Raw genomic sequence first — 27543 nt, 5'->3', positions numbered from 1 at the left:
TGGCCTAGGCTAGGTTTGGGATGTTGGAGGCGTTCTGCTAAGTATAGCTGCCGCATTCATTATGTGTTAGGCTTCCTCCCCTAGATTTCAGCCTCCTCCCTTAATTGGCAGTTGCTGGCCAAGGCCCGCCCCTTTCACTGCATTCAGGGGTGGTAGAGTAATGCAGGCTGGTAGTTGAGGTATGATCTTTTTGGCAGGGTTAGGCTGTCTTTCGCTCTGCGATGTGATAGTTTGCCAGACCCTGCCGAACAGAGCTACTTGGATTAGGCCTCTAGAGCTGGCTCCACTTAGCCCGTTGAGCTGAACCGCTCGAAAGATGGGTGAAGGTTGGTTGACTTGCAAGCAATCCCCGCTTCCCCAGGCTGGGCACAGGACAATCCCTGTCACCCTTTGGAGCCACTTGCAGGCCCGCTCCCTGTCTAACGTTTCAGGGGCATATGGTGTTACTCCCCCGCTAACGCAGGGTAGTTTTGGCCCCCTAAGGCCTCATAAGGCCCCTGAAGGCAAAGCCCCATAGACAGTCAACTGGACTGCCAGTCTGGCCCACTGTCAGCTGTGGTTTTCAGGTAGTAGGCCTCTCCAGGCCTCCCTGAAAGTAAGCTCCTTCATGTCATGGTTCTCTGGTATTAGGCCTCACCAGGCTTCCCTGGAGTTGAGTTCCAACATACCTTGAGTTTCCACTTAATGTGTTTTTTTCTGGTAACGGGTAGTAGGCCTCTTTAGGCCTCTCTGTAAGCGAACTCACATGTACTGTGGTTATCAGGTAGTAGGATTCACTAGACCTCCCTTAAGCTGAACTCCCACGTTTTGTGGTTGTCATGTAGCAGGCCTCTCTGTAGTGAACTCCCATGCACTGTGATTATCAGGTAGTAGGCCTCACTAGGCGTCCCTGAAGTTGAGCTCCCACATACTGTGGTTGTCATGTAGTAGGCCTCACCAGGCCTCCTTGGAGAATTAGCTCCCACTTACTGTGTGTTCCACTGAGCATGGTTTTTCAGGTAGTAGGCCTCTCCAGGCCTCTCTGAAGGTGAGCTTCCACATACTGTGGTTGTCAGGTAGTAGGCCTCTCCAGGTCTCCCTGAAGTTGAGCTCCCACATACTGTGGTTGTCATGTAGTAGGCCTTACCAGGCCTCCCTGGAGGGTTAGCTCCCACTTACTGTGTGTTTCCACTTAGCATGGTTTTTTAGGTAGTAGGCCTCGCTAGGCCTCCCTGAAGTTGAGCTCCCACATACTGTGGTTGTCGTGTAGTAGGCCTCACCAGGCCTCCTTGGAGGATTAGCTCCCACTTACTGTGTTTCACTGAGCATGGTTTTTCAGGTAGTAGGCCTCGCTAGGCCTCCCTGAAGTTGAGCTCCCACATACTGTGGTTGTCGTGTAGTAGGCCTCACCAAGCCTCCTTGGAGGATTAGCTCCCACTTACTGTGTGTTCCACTGAGCATGGTTTTTCAGGTAGTAGGCCTCTCCAGGCCTCTCTGAAGGTGAGCTTCCACATACTGTGGTTGTCAGGTAGTAGGCCTCTCCAGGTCTCCCTGAGTAGTTTCACTGTGGTGCTGGGTTTTGTAAGCTAGTGGCCGCTTACTTTCAGTTTAGCAGACCTTATCAGGCAGCTACCGAAGGTGAGCTTGCGCCCTGGCTCGACTCAAGTTTTTACTCTCTGCTACGGGTTCCCTCCTGGAACCTCTTTATCCTGCTACAGCCTGGTTGCCTGCCAGGTAGATCTAATGCTCCCCTCACTGAGGGTCAGTATGAGTATGTGGTCTCCTGAGTCTGGTCAGTCGGTCGTAGGCCTCTCATGAGGCCTCCTAGTTAGGTCAGTCCTTAGGCCCTCACAGGCCTCCTTAGTGTTTTGGAACACAAACACTGGGTTGATCCGTGGATCGAGTAGAGAAACTCCCCTCGCTGGCAAGGGTTGTAAAGCACTATGCTGAGTCATACTCTCCAGGATATCCCGTCTCTGAGATCCGGTCCGAGTGGTTCACTGCCTGCTTCGCAGTCCCTCGGGTTGGATGCCTTCCTAAAGGCAAGTGTCCAGAGGCTCTGTCTTCGGACAGACAGGAAGTGGTCAGAGGTCAGGCCTGCCTGGTGGCATTTCAGGTGGCACGTTCCCCTGAATAGTGACTGGCTGGGGTTCCCTAAGGTTCCCTAGCCACATTCCCTAGAAGGGACCCCTTCTAAGAAATAAAGCTAGCGCAAGTTCTGCCAGGGAGACTCAATCATTTACGTCACTAATTGCCTTATCAACTACCCTATCATTTCCTTGCTGTAGTATAAAAGAGCAGCCCTTACTCATATCTGAGTCCGCAGATGCTGTTGTTCCAGCCACCACCTTCCTCCCCACCACCACTAAGACGGATCTTCTCCTCCATCCTCCCCCATCACGACCACCCAGGTGTCCACTTTCACCATCCCTAATATCACTAGATGGGCTCTTCTCTCCAACCTGAAGTCTTCAAGACGCCCTCCCTTCCATCCACCCCACCACCACCAGAGGGCCCCCTTCATCGCCTCGGGGGGTGAGCGGCGCCCCTGCCTTCATCTTCAGTCAGCAGTCGCTGATTCAATACCCCTGGAATTCGAGTCATGAACGGGGCCTCCGCCAAAGAATTTGATTGCTTGCTGAGCTTATTAATAAATGTCTATGCTACAGCATTAATTCTCCCGAGTCTTTCTGGCAGAAGTTGAAGTTGTGGTCCTAGGCCCTTGAGCAGGCCCAGGTAGACCTTTAACTAAACTATGTTTATGGAGGTTTTTCTGTGGTATCATATAGCTTGGGCTATGACCGTAGGGAGTGCTGTCACTGACAGCCCAGTGTGACCTGGGGGTGAGTGGCTCTAGCGTTTCATTTGAATTTGCGAGTTCTGACAGTTGTCACTGCCATTGGGCATGCACTCCCCTTAGCATGGTGGCGTTGGTATATCGTTCCCCTTAGCGTCATTCTGACGTAGTGTAGAGTTCCCTTTCGAAAGGGAACGTCTCAGGTTACGACTGTAACCTATGTTCCCTGAGAACAGGGAACGAGACACTACTTCTTCCTGCCATGCCTCGGGGCCTGCCTGCAGTCCCTTCAGACGATAGGATGTTGTCATGTTTGCAAAGCGCCCTTTTATACTTGCAGTTCGCACGTTAATCATTCATGTTAATGATTCACAGGCTGTCGCCGGTCAGCATGATTGCTGTGAGTTGATATTTGATTTCAGACACCTGTCACGCCTGAGGCGTTCCCCTTAGCGTCATTCTGACGTAGTGTCTCGTTCCCTGTTCTCAGGGAACATAGGTTACAGTCGTAACCTGAGACGATTTGCTGATTTGAGTGAGTTTTGTAACGAGTTATAGACTTTGAGATCAAATAAATCAACTTTATATCAGCTGCGTCACATAGTTTATATCAGCTGCGTCACACGGAGGAAACAACATTTGTTGAGTTGTTTACAAAGGAATTGGCCGGGTTTTCTGTGTTTTTCGGACTGTGTTCGAGTTACTGAATCGCTGACGCTGCACTGCGTAGTCGAGGAGAGAAACAGATGGCGGGCCACCTAAAGAGCCGAATGGACTGAGATTTCGTGGATTCACGCCGGATAAACTGGTTGGATACATCCTTGAGTTTTCTTCCACGCGTTATATTTCACAACTGAGTAGACGGAATATTTTAACGCTTGTTCACTGAATGAACGGAGCGCTTTAGAAAACCGCTTTCTACTGACCTTTCCGTTTCCATAGAGACTCATTCACAGTGTATGGACATTTCAATTGTATTCACTGTTCATGTGATGTGTTTTGACATTGTTATGTGAAATTTGAATCAGTTGATTCTTTTCATTTGAGTGAGGTATTACCAGAACATTTGAATGGTCTAGTATTCAGTAACTTTGAAAAGTAGAAAAATAGTTCCTAGTTATAAATTAAAAGGGAAGGAAAGAAAAACTAAAAATTCAGAGTATTTAACAGGGGTTTAAAGAAGTGGTTAGAACAATACAATTATAATATTGGTTAAATAAGAGTAGAAACCGAATGTGATGTGTTTTGTTTTTTTAGCTGTTTTTTCCTTCCATTTCCTTTCTCAAATTTACGGATTTTCGAAGGGTAAAATCATTTGGAATTTGAACCTGATATTCATTTTTGTGTTAGTACATTGTTATTTCATGTGTTTTCCTCAACAAACATTCTTATATAAACTAAATTTCCCTAAAATTCAGGTCTGTGTGTTTTCCTGCCTCCTGCGATACCTAAATCTTCTGAGGGTCAGTGATTGGGTGAGGTTTTCAGGGAACATTTATACCTGTTACCTACCCTAAACTGATAAAGTATCATGCAGGTGTTACAATATGATAAATATTCTATAGTATAAATAATACCTTTTATTTGTTATTTACTGCAGCCCTGGCATCACAGACCATTAAAGTGGCAGCTCTAGGAAGACCTCTGTTTCCTGGTATGCTGTATGACTGCCGCAAGGATACCTTCATTCCAGGTGCTTTACAAACCTAAAATATATAAATAAATAAAAGTTTATTTTCCCCTCTTCATCAAATATTGCATCACTAATTACCAGTCCTTGTTTAACAACACTATAAAACCTGCATGTTTCTTCAACAGTAAATCACTTCTATATACATCTGTCTATAAATTACAGCAACGTCTGTCTGTCTGTGTGTGTGTGACCCTGTGTGTGTGTGTGTGTGTGTGTGTGTGTGTGTGCTATTCGCATATCTCTCGAACCGTTAGTCCGATGGATTTCAAACTTGACAGGTGTCTTGCTACAGGCACGAGTAAAAGCAGTGCCAAGTATGACGTTGTTTGAATTAGAAATGCAAATATATTGTTAATATATATCGGTAAAAGAAGCACACAGTTCACACTGAGTGAGCACTGCTGGCCCCTCCCCCTCTCACACTGACACTGAGTGAGCACAACTGGCCACTCCCCCTCTCACACTGACACTGAGTGAGCACTGCTGGCCCCTCCCCCTCTCACACTGACACTGAGTGAGCACAACTGGCCACTCCCCCTCTCACACTGACACTGAGTGAGCACAACTGGCCACTCCCCAGGACCAGAGACAGAGAGGGTCGTAGAAAGCAGTGGATCTTAAGTAGTGTTTTCTATGAGTTCACTGTGTAGCCTGCTCCCTGAATCGTGTAGTTAAACTTTCCACATTTATTGTATGTCATTATGTCAGTATCAGTGTTTGCTTTCTACCATGCACAAATAAAAATGTCACTGAACCTTTGCTGTGTAATTGTAACAATGAGCACTCAAACACACCAAACCAACAATTACTAAAAACACACAAAAACTGATTTTGCACGGGCACTTTGCACTGCTCCCTGAATCGACGTGTTTATTCATTTGTGGATGTTAACTGAATCTGTAAGTCAGCTCTGCTGTTTACTTCTGATTATTATATTTCATTCTGGTGTGCTTGTTATCGCTACTGTGTAATAGTAGCCTATGCTATTCACCAGCTAATCATATCCTATTCAATGCGTTCACACAGTCTCTTGCACAGGCATCATTTGTAGTAGCCTATGCACAAACTGTTTGCTCAAGCATAGCATTTTCTTGGAGTTTACTGTGTGCTTTCTATCATGCACAAATAAAAATGTCACTGAACTTTTTCTGTGTAATTGTAACAATGAGCACTCAAACACACCAAACCAACCATTACTAAAAACACACACAAAAACTGATTTTGCATGGGCATTTTGCACTAGTAACTCTAAAAGTAATTTCTCATTTCAGGTGTCACTTTGTGGGATAAGAAATCATTGAGAGAAGATTTGGACAGTCGTCCACAGCCAAAGACAGATTTGAAGTTCAGTAGCTCCGACTCTCTCTCCAGTAAGTCCAGTCTCCTGGATGTGAGTGCTTCCCTGAAGGCCAGCTTCTTGGGAGGGCTGGTGGAGGTGGGAGGATCTGCCAAGTTCCTGCGTGACACCAAATCCTCAAACCAACAGTCCAGAGTTACAATGTATTACAGTGAAACCTCTAGATTCGAACAGCTCACTATGACTCAGTTGGGACAGATCACCTACCCTCAGGTCTTTGACCAGAAAACTGCAACTCATGTGGTCACCGGTGTACTATACGGAGCTCAGGCCGTCATGGTGTTTGATCAGATATTTTCAGAAGAGGAAGACAAACAGGAGATTGAGGAAGAACTGAATGTCATGGTCGAGAAGATTCCTCAATATTCCATTAAGGGACACGGAGCTGTAAATATGACAGATGCTCAAAAGAAAGTGGCTGAGAATATTGCCTGCACATTTCATGGTGATGTCCACCTTGAGCAGAACCCCACCACTTACATAGAAGCCCTAGAGGTGTACAAGAAGCTCCCCACTATACTGAAGGAGAATCCACAGAATGCAGTTCCAATAAAAGTCTGGCTTTATCCTCTTTCTCTAATGGATACAAAAGCAGCTCAGGTCGAGAGAGAAATTAGCACAAGTCTGGTTTCTACCACTGAAGATATAATAGAGGGGCTGGGAGAAGTAGAGAGGACTTGCAACGACCTCTCCAGAAAACCACTGGTGAGTGTTTTCAAAGACATCAAAGAGAGGCTCCGTTTATTTCAGTGCTCTCTTAGCATTTACGAAATGGTGCTCCTGAAAGAAGTAGCCAAGGTCTTGCCTGCTATACGAGGAGGAGAGATGGAGCAACATTCATTGGAAGACATCCTGAAGATCCACTACAGCTCCCCCTTTAATGTTAGCATGCTTAACCAGTGGTTAGATCATGCAAAGGCTGAACTTAACCTCTTGAGTTCTCACACCAAGATGCTGGAGGGAATCAATACTGAAGACTCAAGCAGTCTCAACACCATCCTCTTTAATCTTAATATTGATGTTGTGGTGTGCTTGACCTTCACATCTCTGAAGTATGAAGACCCAGATCTCTCAACCCTGAAGAAGTTTGTGGAATCTGATGAGTTTAAAGGGCTAGATGTGGGAATGAAACCACATTCTAGCACTTTAGCACCTGTCAGAAAGTGGTTCAACCATCCTGATGTCAGCTCAAAGATGAGAAAGAACTTATCTCTTTTCAGAAGTTTTTCAGAGGCTAATAAAGATGAACAGAGATATCGATTCATTATTTCTGCCATCTCTGATCCCTCCAATCCTGGCTCCTCTATCTATCTGTATGAATCAGGGAAGCTGACAGACACACAGTTCCAGCCCGTGTCGAAGCCTCCTCCACCAGAAGTGATGAAGGTCCTGGAGCGCGGTGTGACCCTGAAACTGCAGAAGTCCCATACTGGAGAAACTGTGCAGTTCAGAGTGGAGTACCAGCTGGTGAAAGCAGATTCTGGCGCTGAGGAACAGTGGATTATCATAAACACAGCTGATGAAGTCTTTAATCTGACTGGATTGGAGTCTGGAAAGCAGTACTCGATCCGCTACAGGATAGTGGGTAAAGTGGGAGTGAGTGAAGCCAGTGACACTATCGGCCCCATACCATCTTCAGGTAAGTGTTATATGCTTTTTTTTTTTTTTTTTTTTTTGCATTAATCTTTATCTTTTAAAAATATATATATTTCGCTTCATTCACAGTCAATGTTTGCATTGACAACCATATTTCCTAACATGTGTGGCTATAATTAAATTTGTAACATGTTGTAAAGTGTTTCCCACTTGACTGTATATATGAACGTATTATTTCCTTTGTTCATGTTGTTACAAATAGTCCTTAAAGACGCAGAGTATATTATGTATTTGATGTCTAATGTAGGCTACTATACTTAATCATATGACATTCACAATAAACAATACAAAGCCTTGAACAAGTGACACGTACATTTCTCTGTATAAAAACCAATAGGACATTTAAAACCCTCTGGTACTCCTCATTTGGGAGTCACACTTATTCTCTTCGCGGTCAAAAGTGACCGGACACCTGATATTGTTTTATTTAGTAAAATTTGTAAAATGTAAAATTATATTTTGAGAGGATTTGATGGTAATTATTCATGTTTATGCAATAATTATGGTCCATTTTTGCCATTGGAAATAATTTAAAAACAAATTCAACTTTTTTTGCATATTTTTTTGCATATTTTTTTACAATTTTTTCTAAGAGATCTTCAGATGTCCGCTTGAGTGGACAGCATGCGGTTATGGTTTAAACTGAAGATATACTGGATTAAATATAATACAATAATCGAACAGATAAAGTATGTGTATTTAACAAACTAATCAATACAATTATATCAAATCATGTGAAAACTATAAAATATATACAAAAAATATAAATGCGAAATATTGCAAAGGCTTCATACAACTTCATTCAAGTTGCACTTCGCGTATCTTTGATATCAGAACATGAGGACGTGATTCCATCAGAATTTTCTACAGTCTGTCAAGGTACAACTGTGGAAACCACTCAGATGCTCCCTCCAGTGCACCAGAGTATGGAGATTTACCCTTATTAGCTGATAATTCTGATTATTTTCAAGATGGACATGCACATTTCTATCATAGCCCTCCTCTGAGAAAACCTAGCAATGCGTTTTTTTCAGTCTCATCTGAAATGATCAGTGTTGGGGGTAATGCATTACAAGTAACATGCATAAAGCATTTAGATTACTTTTTTGATGTTACAAGTAAAGTAATGTGTTACAAGTAACATGCATTACGTAATCAGATTTGTTTTAATGTTACGAGTAAAGTATTGGGTAACACTTTATAATAACTGCACGCTATTAATCATTAGTTAAGCATTAGTAAACAGTTAATTGAATGAATGAATGAATGAATGAGGCATTTATATAGCGCTTTTCATATGTACTACTGTACACCCAAAGCGCTTTACAATCATATGAGGGGTCTCTCCTCAACCACAACCAGTGTGCAGCATCCACTTGGATGATGCGACGGCAGCCACAGTACAACGGCGCCAGTGCGCTCACCACACACCAGCTATAGGTGGAGAGAGAGTGATAGAGCCAATTCAATGTAAGGGGATTATTAGGCGGCCATGATTGGTAAGGGCCAATGTGTGGAATGTGGCCAGGACACCGGGGTTACACCCCTACTCTTTACAAGAAATGCCATGGGATTTTTAATGACCACAGAGAGTCAGGACCTCGGTTTTACGTCTCATCCGAAGGACGGTACTCTTTGACAGTATAGTGTCCCCGTCACTACACTGGGGCGTTAGGACCCACACAGACCACAGGGTGAGCGCCCCCTACTGGCCTCACTAACACCTCTTCCAGCAGCAACCTGGTTTTTCTCGGGAGGTCTCCCATCCAGGTACTAACCAGGCTCAGCCCTGCTTAGCTTCAGTGGGCAACCAGTCTTGGGCTACAGGGTGATATGGCTACTGGCTAATTCATTTATAAAGCATTAATAGACATTAATAAGCAGTTTATAAATACAGCTATAAATGCTTTATACTTGATTTAAAAGCATATCTATAATGTGTTTAATAATGGAATTTTCATACTTTATTAATGATAAATTTATAATGTCTAAATGAAGTATTGCTTTATTTTCAAACCAGTTCTTTAGGAGTTGTCAGTGGTTCATAAGATCACTTAGAAAGTGTAAGTAAATGATTAATACATTATTTAAATGTACATTCATATATCTTATTATTCAGACATATAGTAATAGTTACTTAGTGTGTTAATACATGCTTTATTAACATGTATTTCTACTGTAATTCATGGTTAATTCAGGTAGTTATAAAGCATTTAGTAGTGGTCAGTTAACTATGTTTGTGAGCTCATCTAAAGTGAGGACTAGTTATGTCTTGTAAAGCGTTTACAAAGGAGATTTAAAGGTTGTTAAATATTTTTATGTTCTGTATCACTGTGTTGTGTTTGTTTCCTTTTTCTGTTTAGAAGATAACCGAGCCTTTAAATCTCCTTTATAAATGCTTTACAAGGCATATCTAGTGCTCACTTTAGATGAGCTCACAAAAATTGTTCACTGACCACTTGTAAATGGTTTATAACTACCTGCATTTAATACATTTACTTTCACTTTCTAAGTGATATTATGAACCACTGACAACTCCTAAATAACTGGTTTGAAAATAAAGAAATACTTCATTTAGATATAATAAATTTATCATTAATAAATTGTGAAAATACAATTGTTAAACACATTATAGATATGCTTATAAATCAAGAATAAAGCATTTATTTCCGTATTTATAAACTGCTTATTAATGTCTATTAATGCTTTAGAAATGATGAATTAACTGTTTACTAATGCTTAACTAATGATTAATAGCGTGCAGTTATTATAAAGTGTTACCGTTTGCCAGTTTGTTAGCTTGTTTTTTTAACAATGACTGGAGAAAATCCAATTTTATCTTAATGTGCAAGGTCACTCACTGTCCAGGACCGCGATTGTTATTTGCAAAAGTTCATTTTAACGGATGGAACCAGATTGGCTGACCCGGGCCGTACACGCTCACTCAATGGATGGATGATCTGACAGGATTAACGTTAACGCTACCCCCGGTTGAGTGGCCTGACTTCTAAACCTAACATTACCCGATAGAGAAACTGAGGGTAAAGAGAAACTGAGGACATACATCTTTAGATGCCTATAACTATGTGCTGAATGAATGGTCATGTAAAGACTTGTGTGGTACGATCCACAGTTCAGCCTAGCCAGCAGATGTGGATATTTTCTAGAAATAAAAATTCCAGATACAGCATACTCATTTTTCATCGATTCTTGTACCCAACAACACAACAAGATGACATTTAATAATAAAAATAATAATTTAAGCTCCTTATTATGTAGCTGAATCTGTGCTGGTTTGTATTGGCCGCCTCCAGTTTTCCCTTTGTTTTGCCTCCAGCTAGCGCCGTGACGTAACTGTGACGTCGGCGCAAAAGGGGTCTATAGGGGTGTGAGAGGACGCTGACTCAGCTGGATGCCGCTTCTCAACCCATGTGTTTTACAGATGGTGGACAACCAAAATGCCTATTACCGCCGCGCCAGCTGCCGCGGCGAAATCACCGCGGCGAAAATAAACCAGCCGCATTTCAAAGTCGTTCTCGAAATGACCGCCAGGTGGCGCAAAGGGACATTGTGCAAAACAGCAGCAATTGCCGTATTTTAAAATGTAAGTGGGTTAAATAATAGGCATATTTTTCATATATAAATAGGCCTATTAGGCTACAACAGAATAGAACCAAAGATAGAATCAATTTTAGAACTGAAAAAATAGAATCAAAAGTTAAAAATAGAGACGATATTAGGAGCAATGACGATGAATATTTTTACTATTCTATTGAGGAATTAGATAAATGAAGAGCTCTCGTGAGCGATACAATTACATAGTAATTTATAGTGATTTCAAAAGCAGTCCTTAAAAAAAAAAATAAAAAATACATGGAGTAGTGTGGCATAATTTTTGAGAGATTACGCGGAACGCGTTTTAGTTAAGATCCTGGTTTCAATGCCCTTAATGTATATAGGCTAGGCTACTGCTTTAAAAAAATGTCACAATGCGTTTTGAGATTGTTTTGGATTAAACATTGAAGTTTAAAATGTAGTGTTTTGGCACACCAGGCCGAGTGGCGTTACGCATTGTTCAAAAATCAGGTTTTATTCTGGCATGTTGAATTGGCGTTAGATTTTTTTTTTTTTTTTTTTTTTTTTGATTTATTAGATTGAGATTTTAGATTTCGTTAGATTTTTTTTTCTCATAACTAAAATAGCTAAAATAACTAATATATGCCTTGTCTTAATATGACCTACTTAATATAGGCAATAGGCATATAATAGCCTAAATTAGCAAAACTTGGCCACTAAATATTTAATTTTCAATTATTTTAATTATCACAATTAAGTTTTAATTTTATTAAATTGAACAAGCGCAACAATCAGCATTTAATCAAATATTCTAAAAGATGTATTATTAATAATAATGTTATTTCAACATAATATTTCGTTTTTTCGACATAATGTGTGCCTGCAACAAGCAAGATGTGTATTTGTAAATCCGGTGATGCGTGCATTGATTTTTATCAATAAACTAGTGTTTTCTGACAGTGTCGACTGCAAAGATGAAGTTGACGATCGCCATATTTGTAGTGAACGCACCTAGAGAGAAATGCACATAAAGACATAATCAGAGAGTAGCCTTTTTCTTTTCGTTTTGAATTATTTCGTTTGAAGACATTTCAAGCTTTGTGTATTTGATGTATTTATCGTGCCTGTGTGAGGCATATGCTGAGTTTCGTTAAGTTAGGAGGATGAGATGCGCTCCAGCTGACGTGCAATGCAAGTGACCGCGCGGGCGCCTCCATGATTAGTGTCTTTGCTTCTCTTACTTATTAAATCCAGGCAATTTTGATGAAATTTTTTTTTAAATTAAGATACAATTTATAGAAAACGAAATTCACTTTAAAGAAAGGTTTTCTACTAAACAAAACTTAATGAAGTGGTCAAAATCATGTCTGACCCACTCCATATCCATCTCTCGATATAATGCATCTTATCTTACTCGTGCTGTTCACTTTTCATATTCAACATAAATGGAAAAAAATAACATTATAATATTTTAACAAATATGATACTAAATGAGATTATTATAGTACAAATTGCTGCACATTAATTTAATTAAATGAAACCTTGTAACGAATTCACATTGTAGGGTAGACTGTGTACAGTTGAGACACCTTAAATAACTTGCGTTTGCAGCAAGCACAAGTTGTGATTTTTGCTGTGCACTTGCATATTAGTGTCAGCTGGGAAGGAAATATAGAGACTAGACCTCTTGGAACTTTAATTGAATACATAGCATTGGTAAAGCATACTGAAATTGCATCCCTACAAATTTATTAGGCCCTACTGAAAATAAATGTATCGAATTTAAGCAAAGTAGCCTAAATGTTAAGACTGTAAGCCCTTTGCTTTTTTACGTATAGCCTATAAAGGACTCTTATCCGACTTTGTGTTAATTTAATTTGTAAAGGATTTTTTTAACTCAAACATTAACACTGAAATAAATGAAACTAAATTATTGTAAAAAAAATTGGCACACCACGACGAGTGGCGCTATGCATTGTTCTAAAGCCAGGTTTTATTCTGGCATGTTGAATTAGTGTTGGACAAACGCGGCGGCGCGTTCATTTGAATGAAGAGCGCTTCTCTCTCGTGTGAGCGAACACACACTGGAACATTAGACAATATCTCAACGAGTGAATCGTGGCCGAGTGGTTGAACTTACGTTACGATCATTTAGATGACACAGGTTCGAATCCCGAACTAACTTAGACTACTGATATTTTTATATTAGCCTATTAATGCATTTAATAGTCTATTGTTGATGCAGAGAGATTTGTCTAGTTCTAAAACATAGTTTTTTTGCTTATAGCCTATTTACAAAATAAAATCACCATGCATTTCCACTTTACACTAAGGAACAAATATTATACAATGACTTTACTTCTGTAGCCTATAATAATTCCAATCGTAATTTCAAAAGCAGTTCTGTTAAAAAAAAAAAATATATATATATAGGCTATATATATATATATATATATATATATATATATATATATGACGTTTAAACGACAAACAATAAAATCAGAACCAGTATGGTTCCAGTGGCAGTAATGCATCCACGGCTTTTCAAAATGTCACAAAGCGTTTTGAGATTGTTTTGTATGAAATATTGAAGTTTATAATTAAGTGTTTTGGCACACCACGACGAGTGGCAAACTCTTTGTTTTGTTTTGCAAACTCAGCTAGCCTGTGGGGGGTTTGGAGAAGGCAATAGTTGCTTTATCGTGGGGGTGCAGGACAGAGGTGTTAATGTTCCGTCTTTCATATGGAGAGTGTCGGAGCCAGCCTGAGGCAAAGGCAACATTCTTTTAAGGATTAATCTCAAAATCTCCAAAAGTCCATAGCCTATGTACATTAGGCCCTATATCTTATTAAATTATATATTGTAGTTTTATTGATTGTATTTAAAGGTTTTCCACACACAATTTCAATTTAGCAGATACAGAGCTCTTTAATTCGCGACCCACCTCGTTTTATTGTAAGGTGAATTCAGCAGGGCATGTTGTATCTTTGAAGGAACAAAAGCTATTTGTTACAGTTTTTTCTTTCGTGATTTGTGTGGATGACACACAGCGACATATACAGTATTATCAGCTGTATTATTAATGCTTAATTTCGAGAAAGACCCGCCGCGCGCAGTGAGGGAGACCAAACTTATTAAAAAAATATCCAGCGCGAGAGAGGCAAAGAAAAACGCCTGTTCTTAATTTGTTGCTTTGAACTTTTTTCGTTTTGTACCGTTTTAATTTTATAATTTAGCTGCAATTTCTTTGACAATAGAAATTTAAAATGTTGCAAGAATAAGATTCTGTGTTTCTTATTTTGCATCACAAAGGGAATAAACTCTATCGATGCAACCCTGTTTAAATAAATAAACTGTCCCGACACTTTATTCATACCTTGAAATGTGCGATGGGTTTTCAAACTTAATTAGTTTTCTTTTTCTTTTACATTTTCATTGTTTATTTTTTAATTGAAAGTAATACTGTATTGAAAGTATTTTTCTGATTTGTTCGATCTGTTTTGAAAAATGTCTTCCGTTGCTATGGCCGGGTATCACTGTCAGTCATCTCAATCTCGTGAATGATTCACACACACACAAAAAAATAATTTAGCAGATTAAAGACGAGCTTCATCATCTTCATTTTCTGGTGCAATCGGCTGACAGTCTTCCTTCATCAGATGTGTCGTCTTTGCAGCGGCTCAACTGGAATGTAGCAAATTTATGTTGTAATGTACAATTGATAATTAAACAAGACGATTGACTTTAATAAACAGATGCATATTTAAGCATCAAGAACGGAAAAACATAAACACTGTCGGCTACACTGAGATTTGATCTCAGATCGTTAGAAGCTCCGAGAGGCTATTGTTAATGCATTGTCCACAGAGCTATCGTCTGAATAGCCTATACTACTGTTTGTTCGGGATTTGAACCGATTTGAATTCGGCCACGAAACACTAATGTATTTTTACATATTTTGTTAATTCGTTAATGTTAACCAATTCTGTTGTAGCATAATAGGCCTATATTTTTTCCCTAAAAGTTTGTTTTATTCTCTGCTTTGTTTGTTTATATTTTTACATATTCAATCAGTCTCATTTTTGTTCAAATAATGAAAAAAGTATTTTTTTTTTTTTTTTTTTTAAATAAACAGATAGGTAACTTACCTTTTAAAATGCCGCAGTTGCTGCTGTTTTGCCCTGTCACTTGCGCCACCCGGTATAGCCTAGTCATTTCGCGAACGACTTTGAAATTCGACTGGTTTATTTTTGCCGCGGCAGTAATAGGCATTGTGGTTGATTATTTATTAATTCATTCAATTGATAATCATAACAACATGTAAGCCTATTTAATTCTGAATATAACAAAGAATGCTTAAACCGACTAACATCGGTTAGTAGCCTACTGCAAGTCCTGAAAATGTTTTAATTTTACGGTAAATAATTTTAATTTATTTCACTGTTATGTTTCAGTTAATAAATCTACAAACACATTAAAATAACACGAAGTAAATGACAAGTAACCTATTGACATAGCCTTTCTAAATTATAGAAAAACTGGGCACACAATGTTAAAGTGTGTCTACTTTGTTTAAATTTAATGAATTTGAATTTGTTTAACCACAATATTTATCTTGAATTTATCTGTGGCCTCAGCTCAGATTACTGCCGCGGCAGATTACGTCATAAAGAGAATAAACTGACACTTTTCAAAGTCTGTGATTACAGCGCCACTCAGCGGTAAAAGGCAGCAAATACACATCCCAATTTTGCCGCCGCGGGAACGGCGGCGGTAAAAGTCTCATTCTGGTTGTCCACCATCTGTAGTTATTTGTTATTTTAAAATTGGTTTTATTCTGCTACCAACTTTTTAAATGATTTAATAGCCTATTAGGCCTACCTTTCATCTCAACATTTAAATGTGAGGTTCCTGTTGAGCTTGGATTGCTGATCGCTTTTGAGGTGATTCCTCGGCGTCTTCTTGTTTCGAGTGGCGGGTGCGGCACCTGAACGAGGCTGGAAACTGTGTCATCTCCAATCTGAAGTCGGTGTATGTCTGCGTGTGTGGATTCACTAACGGTCTGATGCTGCTGTGGCCTCTGCATTTTAATCGCTGAACGACTCCTGCGACTCAGAGTGTTGCGATCTTCACAATTTTATCAGGATTCCATTGGATATAAGCATGCTGTTTCCCTTTACTACATTCTTTTCACTGGTCTATGCTATAACTGGATTATGTGGAACACTGGAATCAAGATTGTGGAACAACAACATGATAAGGTACTCATATTCTGAGCTTTTTTCATTGAATCATCATCTGCCTCCCAGCACCTGTATTATTAAAACTTTGCGATCATTCAAACTTTTGCATTGGCCAAGATATTTGCATCGTTGCTCCCGCCGATGTTTCTATCCTTCGCCTGCTGGAATAAATGTACTTCACTCCTCATCTAGGCGTTCAAGACATCTTAACTCTCGTGGCATCTGTTCATCTAACTTACATTTTCCTCAGAAGACGTTGCAGAATCGCGTAAAGAACGCAAGTTCTAAAATTAGACTCGCTCAATTAAATATGCGTTCAATGAACAAGAAAGCCGCGCTGCTTCACGATATAATATTGGATAGAAAACTTGATTTTCTCTGTCTCTGTGAGACATGGCATCAAGCAAATGACTTTTACAACCTTAATTTAGCTAAACCACCTGGATTCACATTGACAGACCTAGACTCACTGGTAAAGGTGGTGGTCTTGCTATTCTATACAGATCTGATTTGTCTATTGCAGAAGTTACAACACCTGCTGTGTCATCTTTTGAATGCCTGACTATCAAAATTAACAGCACTTCACCAGTACTAGTTGTTTTAATCTATCGCCCACCTAAGGCTGATGCGAGGTTCTTTTCTGAACTTGCAGAATTATTGACTCTGCTAAGTCCTATTTGTCCAGACATGCTGCTAATAGGGGACCTGAATATTCATGTCGACAATTCAAACTGTTCCTCTGCAGCTGCCTTCCTGCATGTGTTAGAGTGTTTTAACTTCATTCAACATGTTGACTTTTCAACTCATAAATCTGGACATACATTGGACCTGTTATGTTCTGTGGGTATTGGTATAGATCAGCTTTCAAAGGATGAAGTTAATTTTAGTGATCATAAATTACTGACAAGTGAATTTACCATCTCTGCCTCCCTGCAGTCTTCTAAACAGCGTGTCATATCCTTTAGAAATATTAGGAATATTGACCCTGAAAGGATTTTAATACTTAATACTTTTAATACTTTTAATCTTACAGTTAAATCCGGTCTCTACTTCATAAACGCCAGAGGAGAACTGGCCCCCGACTGAGCCCGGGTTCTCCCAAGGTTTTTTTTTCTCCATTAGGTCACCTAATGGAGTTTTTCGGTTCCTTGCCACTGTTGCCTTTGGCTTGCTCAGTTGGGGATACTTAAATTGATTAATCGATTCACCAGTGCTATTGATCTGCATTACCAAACGTGGATGTTTTACACCAGAAACAAACACTGATGTACTATTTTATTTAATACTGTGAAGCTGCTTTGATACAATCTGTATTGTGAAAAGCGCTATATAAATAAAGTTGACTTGACTTGACTTGACTTGATTTCTAACCCTGTTGCGGAGCTTCCTGTGCTTGGGTCTATTGACTGTTACAACTCTGCACTTTCCTCAATTCTTAATGAAAGAACGAGTTGTATCTTTTTCCAAGTCGTCTCCCTGGTACACAAATGATCTGCATGCACTTAAAGTTGAAGGAAGGAAGATTGAGTGGTTGTATAAAAAATAAGGCCTCACCGTTCACAAATTAATGTTTGAACAACACCAGCTCCAGTATCATCTTGCTTTTAAGACTAGCAGAGAGGCATATTACTCTCATGTTATCAATAAAGGTGCTGCTAATCCTAGGATGTTATTTAAGACAATTGATAGCCTTCTCAAATCTCAAAAGAAAACTGTCTGTCCTTCTGATGAGATGTGTAATAATTTTAACAAATATTTTACAGAGAAAGTTCAGAGTATTTATAGCTCCATCTCCTTTGACTCTCCTTTGCTGACTAGTGAGTCTTACTAAAAAAACTCACCTTCTACTGCCCTTTCGAACTTTACTACTGTCAATGTAGACAATGTTTTTAAATTGATCATGACTGAGTTCATCCACGTGCTATCTTGACCCCTTGCCTACTGAGGTTCTAAAAAAGTGTTTACCACATGTCTGCCCTTCCATCACTGTTATTATTAACAACTCCCTAGCCACTGGCCAGGTTCCTCCGGCCCTTAAGGTGGCCGCTATCACACCTGTTCTAAAAAAAACTGGCTGTGATGTTCAAAATTTAGCTAACTACAGGCCTATTGCGAACCTGCCCTTTGTGGCAAAGGTTCTCGAACGAGTTGTTGTTGGTCAGTTACAGCAATATCTGTCCAATAACAACTTATTGGAACCGTTTCAGTCTGGTTTCAGATCTGGACACAGCACTGAGACTGCACTTGTAAGGGTTACCAACGACCTACTTGTTTCCGCTGACACTGGTGCTTGCAGTATTCTAGTCCTGCTAGACATTAGCGCAGCTTTTGACACTATATGTCATATTATCCTTCTTAACAGGTTGCGTGTGTTGTTAGGCATCTCTGGTGTTGTGTTCAAATGGTTTGAGTCCTATTAAGCAGATCGTTCTCAGTATGTTTGCATGGGGAAACATAAATCTGAGGCCACATTAGTTCAGCAGGGTGTCCCGCAGGGGTCAGTGCTAGAGCCGACTTTGTTCTGCATTTATATGCTTCCACTTGGTGACATAAGAAAATACAGTCTGAGGTTTCATTGTTACGCTGATGACACGCAGATCTATGTTAACACACTCCCGGATCCTAATCTTGCAATCACAGCTCTGAGCGCATGTATGGAAGAAATTAAGTTATGGATGCATGCCAATTATCTTAAACTTAATGAATCAAAACAGAATTTCTACTTGTTGGTATGCCGACAGCCTTGCACAAGTTTAACTGTCAAAATCTGATCACTGATTCTGATTTTGTTATGTGGTTGGAGAGAGATGAACCCAATCGCAGACAGAATACAATAAACAGATTTATTCAGACAAAACAGGGAAAACAAAACCCACGATGGGGTAAAACAAGGCTGGAGGGCAAAAACAAAGATCAACTACACTAGACTAAGACTTGACAGATAACTAGTGATGTTACGCCTGACACCGACGCTCCGAAGCTTGCTTCAAACTCGAACGGTCCTTGCAATGAACCACTGCTTCGGAGCTTGTATCATTACGTCACTAGTCACGTGAAAATGACGTCTGAAGCAAACACACTGCTTCATTCTTGTAGTGAACCACCTGACTGCTTTGACAGCCCAATCCAGTGTTGACAGGTTTGAAACCTGGCGGATGTATTTCTTATAAAAGTGAAGCCAAACCATGGCAACACCGTGGGTTGTAGTCGGTGTTTGGATTGGCGTTATTGTTGAGGAGAGTGGATTGAGTTTATTTCAGTGTTGTGCCAGCGAGAAAGAAAATAAAAATAAATAATATTTCTGAATAAAAACCATACCATTTAATGAACACTTTGTCTAAGCCTTCTGCATGTACCCAAAGCACAGCCTCTGACACATTTTTTTATTATTATTAATTAGAGAACATATGAACATTGTTACATAAAAACATGCATCAAAGACAGCTCTGCTACATTATACAAGTAGCCTACAACACAAGCACATCCTTTTCAACATATAAAAATATCAGTCCCACCAGTTAACAAGTTATAGAGTACTGCTTCCCACAACTAAACAAGATAAAGCTTTCACACATGATACTGCCCTGCTAAAAAAAAAAAAAAACTATAGAAACTATAACAGAAATTCTAATGGATTTAATGGTTTTCATGGGAATTTTATTGGTTGTAATGGGATTTATAGTGGTCTCTGTGGGTCTCTACTGATTTGGGTTGTATTGGTGGGGGCATTAAATCCTAATGGAATATATCCCAAATACACTACAAAAAATAATTCTTTAGTGGTTTAAATGGTAAAAGCCAATGGTTCCTACTGGTATTTTAATAGAAACCATTAGAATTTCTGTGATGGTTTCCAACTTTTTTTAAGCTGGTCTGATCTTCTGTCCTTGTCTAAAGAAATAATTACACATACACATCATGCTTAATGTTTTATTATCAAGGTGAACACATGAAATTCATCAGTATCTGTAAAATTCACCTACATAAATGAGTTTCACAGCACTAACACTGTTTCAGCTTTGATCGCCTCGGTAAACACGTCATAAACGGGGCGTTAACATAAGCCTACTTGCATTTTATGGTTGTCAGCTTTGTTGCATTACATTTACTTCACCAGGAGATGGTGCTGTAATTTCTATCTGAATGAAGCTTCGAGTAATGAACCATTTTCGACACAATTGTATCAGAAAGCAATAATGCTTCGAAACGCTTCATTTGGCCATCACTACAGATAACTAGACAAATAACTAACAGCAGCAACAAGATCAGGACTTAACAAGACAGAGTTCTTCACAAGGTACTCACGGGTTGGTTAACACACTGAGAATCACACAATGAACCGGCACAAGACAGCAAACACAAGGGGATAAAATAGGGAGAAACTAATGAGGGAAACAGGTGACGGCGATGATACAATAATGATGACAAGAAGAGATAACAAGGGGCGGGGTAAGGTGACAAGACAACGCAAGCACACAGCCCAAACAAATGGCCATGTGCTTACACATAAAACATGGGTCTGTCATGATCCTGCCTCAAGACCAGGGAAAATTAAAGACTAGATGGCAGAATCATGACAGATTTACTGGCCCCAGCATCACAGGTGCGAAATTTAGGTATTATTTTTGATTCACATTTGTCTTTTGATGCCCATATCAAAGTGGTTTCAAAATCAGATTTTTTTCATCTAAAAAATATTGCCAGAGTTCGGCCTTTTATATCCCTGCCAGATGCGGAAAAGCTTATCCACACATTTATCACGTCGAGACTGGATTACTGTAATGCACTATACTCTGGTCTCCCTGATAAACATATTAAGAAATTACAGTATATCCAAAACTCGGCCGCACGCGTATTAACACACACAACTGTACAGCAGCATATTTCCCCTGTTCTTTATGAACTCCATTGGCTTCCAGTAACGGCACGTATCGATTTTAAAATCTTGATTTTAACATATAAAGCCATTCATGGGATAGCACCAGAATACCTTTGTGATCTAGTTGTTCCTTACATTCCAAATCGTTCTCTCAGCTCGTCTGACTCTTCTACTCTACAGCAGCCCACATTCAAATTAAAGTCGATGGGTGGTCGCTCCTTTACGGTTACCACCCCGCGGTTGTGGAATAAACTTCCATTTGAGATTAAAAATTCCCCAACTCTGGACTGCTTTAAGAGGTCTTTAAAGACCCATATTTTTAAAAATGCTTACTGTCTTTGAAGTGTATCTTATTTATATATTTTTTTGTCTGATTTTTCTGTTTTTAATTATTGTTTAATTATCTTATATTATTTTTACTATACTGTGTAGCACTTTGGGTTGGAGAAAAGCGCATTACAAATAAAATGCATCATCATCATCATCATCTATAGCAATAAATGAATAAAAATTTTCCTCAGGGAGACTACAATGCACTGCCTGATTTGATACTTTAGTAGACAGTTGCATAGTTATAATTTTCTCCCTGATATTATCAATCTTATAAGTGAAGAAGTTCATAAAGTCATTACTGCTGTGCTGCTTGGAAACGTCTGGGCTTGAAGCTTTCTTTTTTGTTAGTTCAGCCACTGTTTCAAATAAAATTCTAGGATTATGTTTATTTTCTTCTAATAGGGTTGAAAAATAAGCAGATCTAGCAGCTTTTAAAGCCTCTCTGTATGCAATCGAGCTCTCTTTCCATGAAATGCGAAATACCTCTAGTTTGGGCCCGAGTGTGCTCGTTGTACCACGGCGTTGGACTATTTTCTTTAATCTTCTTTAAGCGCAACGGAGCAACTGTGTCTTAAAGTGCTGGAAAAGAGAGAGTTAAAAGTTTCTGTTGCAATATCAAGTTCTTCTAAGCTATCCGGGCTGCTGAGATGATGAAACTGATCAGGAAGATTATTAAAGGGGGGGTGAATTACTGTTTCATGCATACTGAGTTTTTTACACTGTTAAAGAGTTGGATTCCCATGCTAAACATGGTCAAAGTTTCAAAAGTTAAGTTGTACGTTTGAAGGAGTATTTTTGTTCCAAAAATTGTCCTTCCGGTTTGTCACAAGTTTCGGAAAGTTTTTTTCGAGTATGGCTCTGTCTTACGTAAGAGAGGGCGGAATTTCCTTATATGGGTCCTAAGGGCACTTCTCCGGTAAGATCGCGGGCGCGCGCGCACTCGTAAAACAGAGCAAGAGAGTGAAAGCAGTTCGCCATCAAAGCGCCCTGCCCGGCTTTTGGGAAGCCAATGTCACCAAAGAAGTGTGTTTTTGGTTGCCAGGGCAAGACAACCCTGCACAGATTCCCAAAGAACCCGGCGTTAAGGCACCCGTGGATGGAGTTTGTTTTCCAGAGCATAAACGGAGTTGTGCAAGACTGTTGTTCCCTGCATTTCGACGATGATTGTTTTATAAACAAAGCCCAGATCGGATTTGCAGATCGTCTAATGCTTAAGGATTGAGCAGTCACAATGATAAAGGTTCGGTGAGTAAAACTACTTCTATTGTCTCTGTGTGTTGTTAGCTCGGCGCGTTAGCACAGCTTTAGCTCCGCCCACACGGCCCGCCCACAGCCGCTCGTTTTTTTCCGGAAAGACTCGGTACAGCCAATCTTTCAATTAAAAATATAATAAAACAAAAGACTTTTTGGAGATATGAAGGATGCAATATTAGTCTATAGGTACTCAAGATTAACAGGAGATTGAGTGAAAATGAGCATTTCACCCCCCCTTTAATAAAGCAATCTTTAGTGGCAGAAGTGATAGGTCTAACATATTTGAAACACGGAGTCAGCTTTGCAGCCTTGGCTAAATGTGATTTACACAAGACTAGATAAGGATCTGAGATGTCATCGCTCTGCTGCAGAATTTCAACGGCATCCACATCTATTCCATGTGATAATATTAGATCTAGAGTATGATTACGACGGTGAGTAGGTCCTGACACGTGTTGTCTAACTCCAATTGAGTTTACAATGTCTTTAAATGCCAATCCCAATGCATCTTTTTCATTATCTATGTGTATATTAAAATCACCAACAATTAGTACTTTATCTGCAGTCAATATTAATTCAGATAGAAAGTCCGCAAATTCTTTGATAAAGTCTGTATGGTGCCCTGGTGGCCTGTATTTCACGAGTTCACACTTACATATAATTTGAATGGGTAAGTTTAATGCGTATTTGGCGTGCTGTCCGGAGGGAGGGCTCCGAGCTCGGAGTTCAGCCTGAACCCAGAGTACTCCCCCCGTATGTAAGTGTTTAGTGCTAGAAGTGTGGAGAAGCTGTGGTGGAGGGATGCTGCAAAAACTGTCAATGGAATGAGGTGAGACTGCTGAGTATTTATACCTCTCACCATTGATTGCTGAGTGCTCTCCACTTGTGTTAATTATCTGAACGTGCTCCTCCCGAACCTTGTTAATAAAACATCATACAGTTGCCAGCACAAATCTTAAGCGTGATTTATCGTTTACACTATATATTTTTACATTAAGCACCAATGCTTCAAAAGAATTATATTTAAAACTTGATTTCTTAGTGGTTTTGAAACTATTACTATAGATTACAGCAATACCACCCCCTTTGCGTTTCAGACGAGGCTCATGTTTATAACAGTAATCTTGCGGGGTTGATTCATTTAAAGTAATGTAATCGTTTGGTTTTAGCCAGGTTTCTGTCAAACACAGCACATCTAGGTTATTAACTGAAATCATATCATTAACAATGAGTGCTTTTGAAGTAAGCGATCTAATATTCAGCAACCCAAGCTTTAGCATTTGTTCATCTGTATTATAGTTTTTTTTTAATTTGTTGAACATCAATTAAATTTTTAACCTTAGATGGGTTTAAACGTTTTTTTTGGATTTCCAAATTCGGGGAACAGACACAGTCTCTATATGATGATAGCTAGATGAAAGAGGCTCTATGTGATGGGATTTATCTGACCTTGGTGACGCGAGGCCGCTAGCAGACTGTTGGTTTAGCCAGTCTGTCTGCTTCCTGACCTGAGCCCCAGATTGTCATGTTTGAGCTCTAAGACTATGAGCCATATTACTAGAGAGAAGAGCAGCACCATCCCAGGAGGGATGAATACCATCTCTTTTCAACAGGTCAGGTTTGTAATGATATCAGTTTATGTTGTTACCTGAGAAAACCACTAGAGGTCACTGTGGTGAAGTGATGGGGTTGGGATATAACGTGATGTATGCAGAAGAAACAAGGCACATGGAGAAATAAAGAAACACTTGTTGTTACTGCATTGCAGATTGTTTAATTAAAAGATGATTAAACAAAACATGGTACCAGGAGTGGAGACATCCAACGATTACCTGTTGTGAAAGCGACAAAATGGATACTTTGAGACCACCGGAGAATTTGAAGCTCACAGGAAATGTTGATTGCAACTGGCGCAGCTTCAGGCAGCAATTTGAGCTATACATGACAGCCATCGGGATGGACACGAAGCCAGAAGCACGTAAGGTTGCTTTATTATTGACGATTGCCGGTCCACAGGCTATTGAAGTGTATAATACCTTTGTCTTCGATGAGGATGAGGATAAAAACAAGCTTGATGATGTGCTAGACAAATTTACTGCTCACTACTCACCAAAGAAGAATGAAACGTATGAAAGATATATATTTCGTTCACGTGTGCAACAACCGAATGAAACATTTGATAATTTCCTGACAGACTTGAGGCTCAAAGCGAAGACATGCAATTTTGATCAGCTGAATGACTCGATGGTAAGAGATCAAATTGTGTTTGGCATAAGTGATGTGAAAGTCAGACAACGTCTACTGAGAGAAACAGAGCTCACGTTGCATGAATCAATCAAAATTTGTCAAGCCAGTGAACTTGCTCAGCTGCATGTGAAGACATTTGGTGATATGATGCCGAAAAGCGTGTCTACAAGCTCAGATGCAATGATCAGTGCAGTGTCATTCAAAGGAAAGCGATACACGTCCAAAGCTGTAAAACAGAAGGATGTTGTGTACAATTGCAAACGTTGTGGCACAGAACATCAACCGAAGCAATGTCCAGCTTTCGGAAAACAATGTGTGAAGTGTAATGGGAAAAATCATTTCGCAAAACAATGTTTTTCCAAAGGTAAAATGAGACAAAAAGAGAGATCTGTCAAGATGATAGAGGAAACTAACCTTAGTGACACGTTCTTCGTCGGCATGGTAAATTGTCAAGAAATGCAGGATTCTGAAAAAACTGAAAAGTTAACAGTGCATGTACAAAACCAAGAGGATGCTGACAGAAGTGACAAATGGAAAACAACGCTTGAGATTAATGGAACGTTGGTTGCTCTCAAGCTTGACACTGGTGCAAAAGCAAATCTAATCAGCATGACAGACATCAAAAAGATGAAAGAAAGACCTAAAGTAAGGAAAAAGTCAATACTTCTCAAAGACTACAATGGGCAAATCATTGACTCTCTTGGCACATGTAAACTGAAAGTGACGATGAAAGAGAAAGTGCACCACTTGCTGTTCTCTGTTGTGGCTGAAGGGCTAGAATCTCTGTTAGGGGACAGAGCATGTGAAAACCTGAATCTTGTCAAAAGGGTATATCACATCAACCAAGACTGCTCAGTGGTGAGTACAAGTAATTCTGTGGATGACATAGTGGAAATTTTTACAGACGTCTTCAAAGGGTTTGGTGTTTTACCTTATGTTTACAAGATCCAGTTGAAGGAAAATGCCCATCCTGTTGTTCATTCTGCTCGTCGAGTTCCTGCACCTCTCAAAGATCGTCTGAAAAAAGAGTTAGACAAAATGATCACACTTGGGGTAATCAAAAGAGTTGAAGAGCCAACAGACTGGGTGAATTCCATGGTATGTGTCAAGAAAAAGAATGGAGAATTACGAGTGTGCATGGATCCAAAAGATCTGAATGACAATATAAGGCGTGAACACTATCAGATTCCAAAACGTGAAGAAATAATGAGCGAAATGTCAGGTGCCAAGTATTTTACAAAGCTTGATGCTTCACAAGGATTTTGGCAAATACGTCTGGACAACGACAGTTCAAAATACTGCACCTTCAATACTCCATTTGGTAGATATTCATTCCTGAGACTACCGTTTGGAATCGTCTCTGCATCAGAAATATTTCACAGAGCGATGGAGAATATCATTGAAGGACTTGAAGGAGTCAGAGTATATATTGATGACATCATCATTTGGGGATCTACACTGCAAGAGCACAATAGAAGACTGACAGAAGTGTTGCAGAAAATCAAATTGAGTGGATTGAAACTCAACAAAAACAAATGTCAGTTTGGTGTGCAAGAACTTGTGTTTCTTGGTGATAAGTTGTCAAGTCAAGGAATACAGCCAGACAGCGAGAAGATCAATGCCATTCTAGAAATGGAAAGTCCCACTGACAAAAAAGGTGTACAACGAGTAATGGGTATGGTGAATTACATAGGGAAGTTCATTCCGAATCTTTCTGCAAGAACATCACACATACGGCAGCTCCTACAAAAGACATCAGACTTTAACTGGACAGACAAACATGAAACTGAGTGGCAGCAGTTGAAAATAGGGGTGTAAATCGGACAGTTCATGACGATACGATACGATATCGATTCTCTCAGCCAGCGATCCGATATTTTTCGATACTTCAAAAAATTCCACGATACGATTCGATTCAGGGCTATATCGATCGATTAATCAATATTTAGATATAATGTTCACACAACCAGTTACGTTTTTATTAACTCACAAATGCAACCAAAATATATAACATGAACGTTTAATTAAACTCTTTGAAAATTGCACACCCTCTCCCAATTGGGACATTTATAACAGAATTGGTTATTTGCAAGTACTCATAAATCATGTTTTTTATTATTATTGTGCATTCCAAGTAATATCAATCAAACTGCAGCTGGGTTGTTTTGATTAATAATAATAATAATAACTTAAAAAATAAAGGTAAATTACAAAATGAAAGTTAATTGAAAGTATGCTTATATGTTTTTTTTTTTTTTTTAGCAGAGCAGAGCAGATACATATACATTTCATCTTTCTGAGTCAAACACAACCAAGTAATTGTTATGATAAATAATACAACACTCGGTTAATCTTCATAACGTTAATCTCCTCAGCTGACATATGCCTGACAAACTTTGTTGTTGTGATTAACGTACGTACACGCAGTACAGAGAGCTTTTCCCTCACCATTCCGTTCCCTAAACGAGCTGCTTTAGTAAGGTTCCGTGAAAATGTTTCAGGTTTTATTTTCCTTTTACGCCCTGAAG

At 39.6% G+C, this 27543-nt stretch overlaps 1 protein-coding gene across 2 annotated transcripts in view; it reads left to right on the top strand.

The window, feature by feature from the left end:
* LOC308703840 (stonustoxin subunit beta-like) overlaps nt 1-27543 on the top strand; it is a 124599-nt gene that overhangs the window by 89243 nt on the left and 7813 nt on the right. For both annotated transcript variants that reach the window (XM_081387799.1, XM_081387800.1), the window contains exons 4-5: nt 4377-4469; nt 5741-7465. In XM_081387799.1, coding sequence (XP_081243925.1) covers nt 4377-4469; nt 5741-7465 — 1818 coding nt within the window. The remainder of the gene's footprint in view (nt 1-4376; nt 4470-5740; nt 7466-27543) is intronic.

This window comes from Scardinius erythrophthalmus (genome assembly GCF_964197995.2).
Source record: "Scardinius erythrophthalmus genome assembly, chromosome: 16".
NCBI classification, from domain to species: domain Eukaryota; kingdom Metazoa; phylum Chordata; class Actinopteri; order Cypriniformes; family Leuciscidae; genus Scardinius; species Scardinius erythrophthalmus.
The sequence above is the reverse complement of the archived record's forward strand: the minus strand, read 5'-3'. Positions and strand labels throughout refer to the sequence as shown.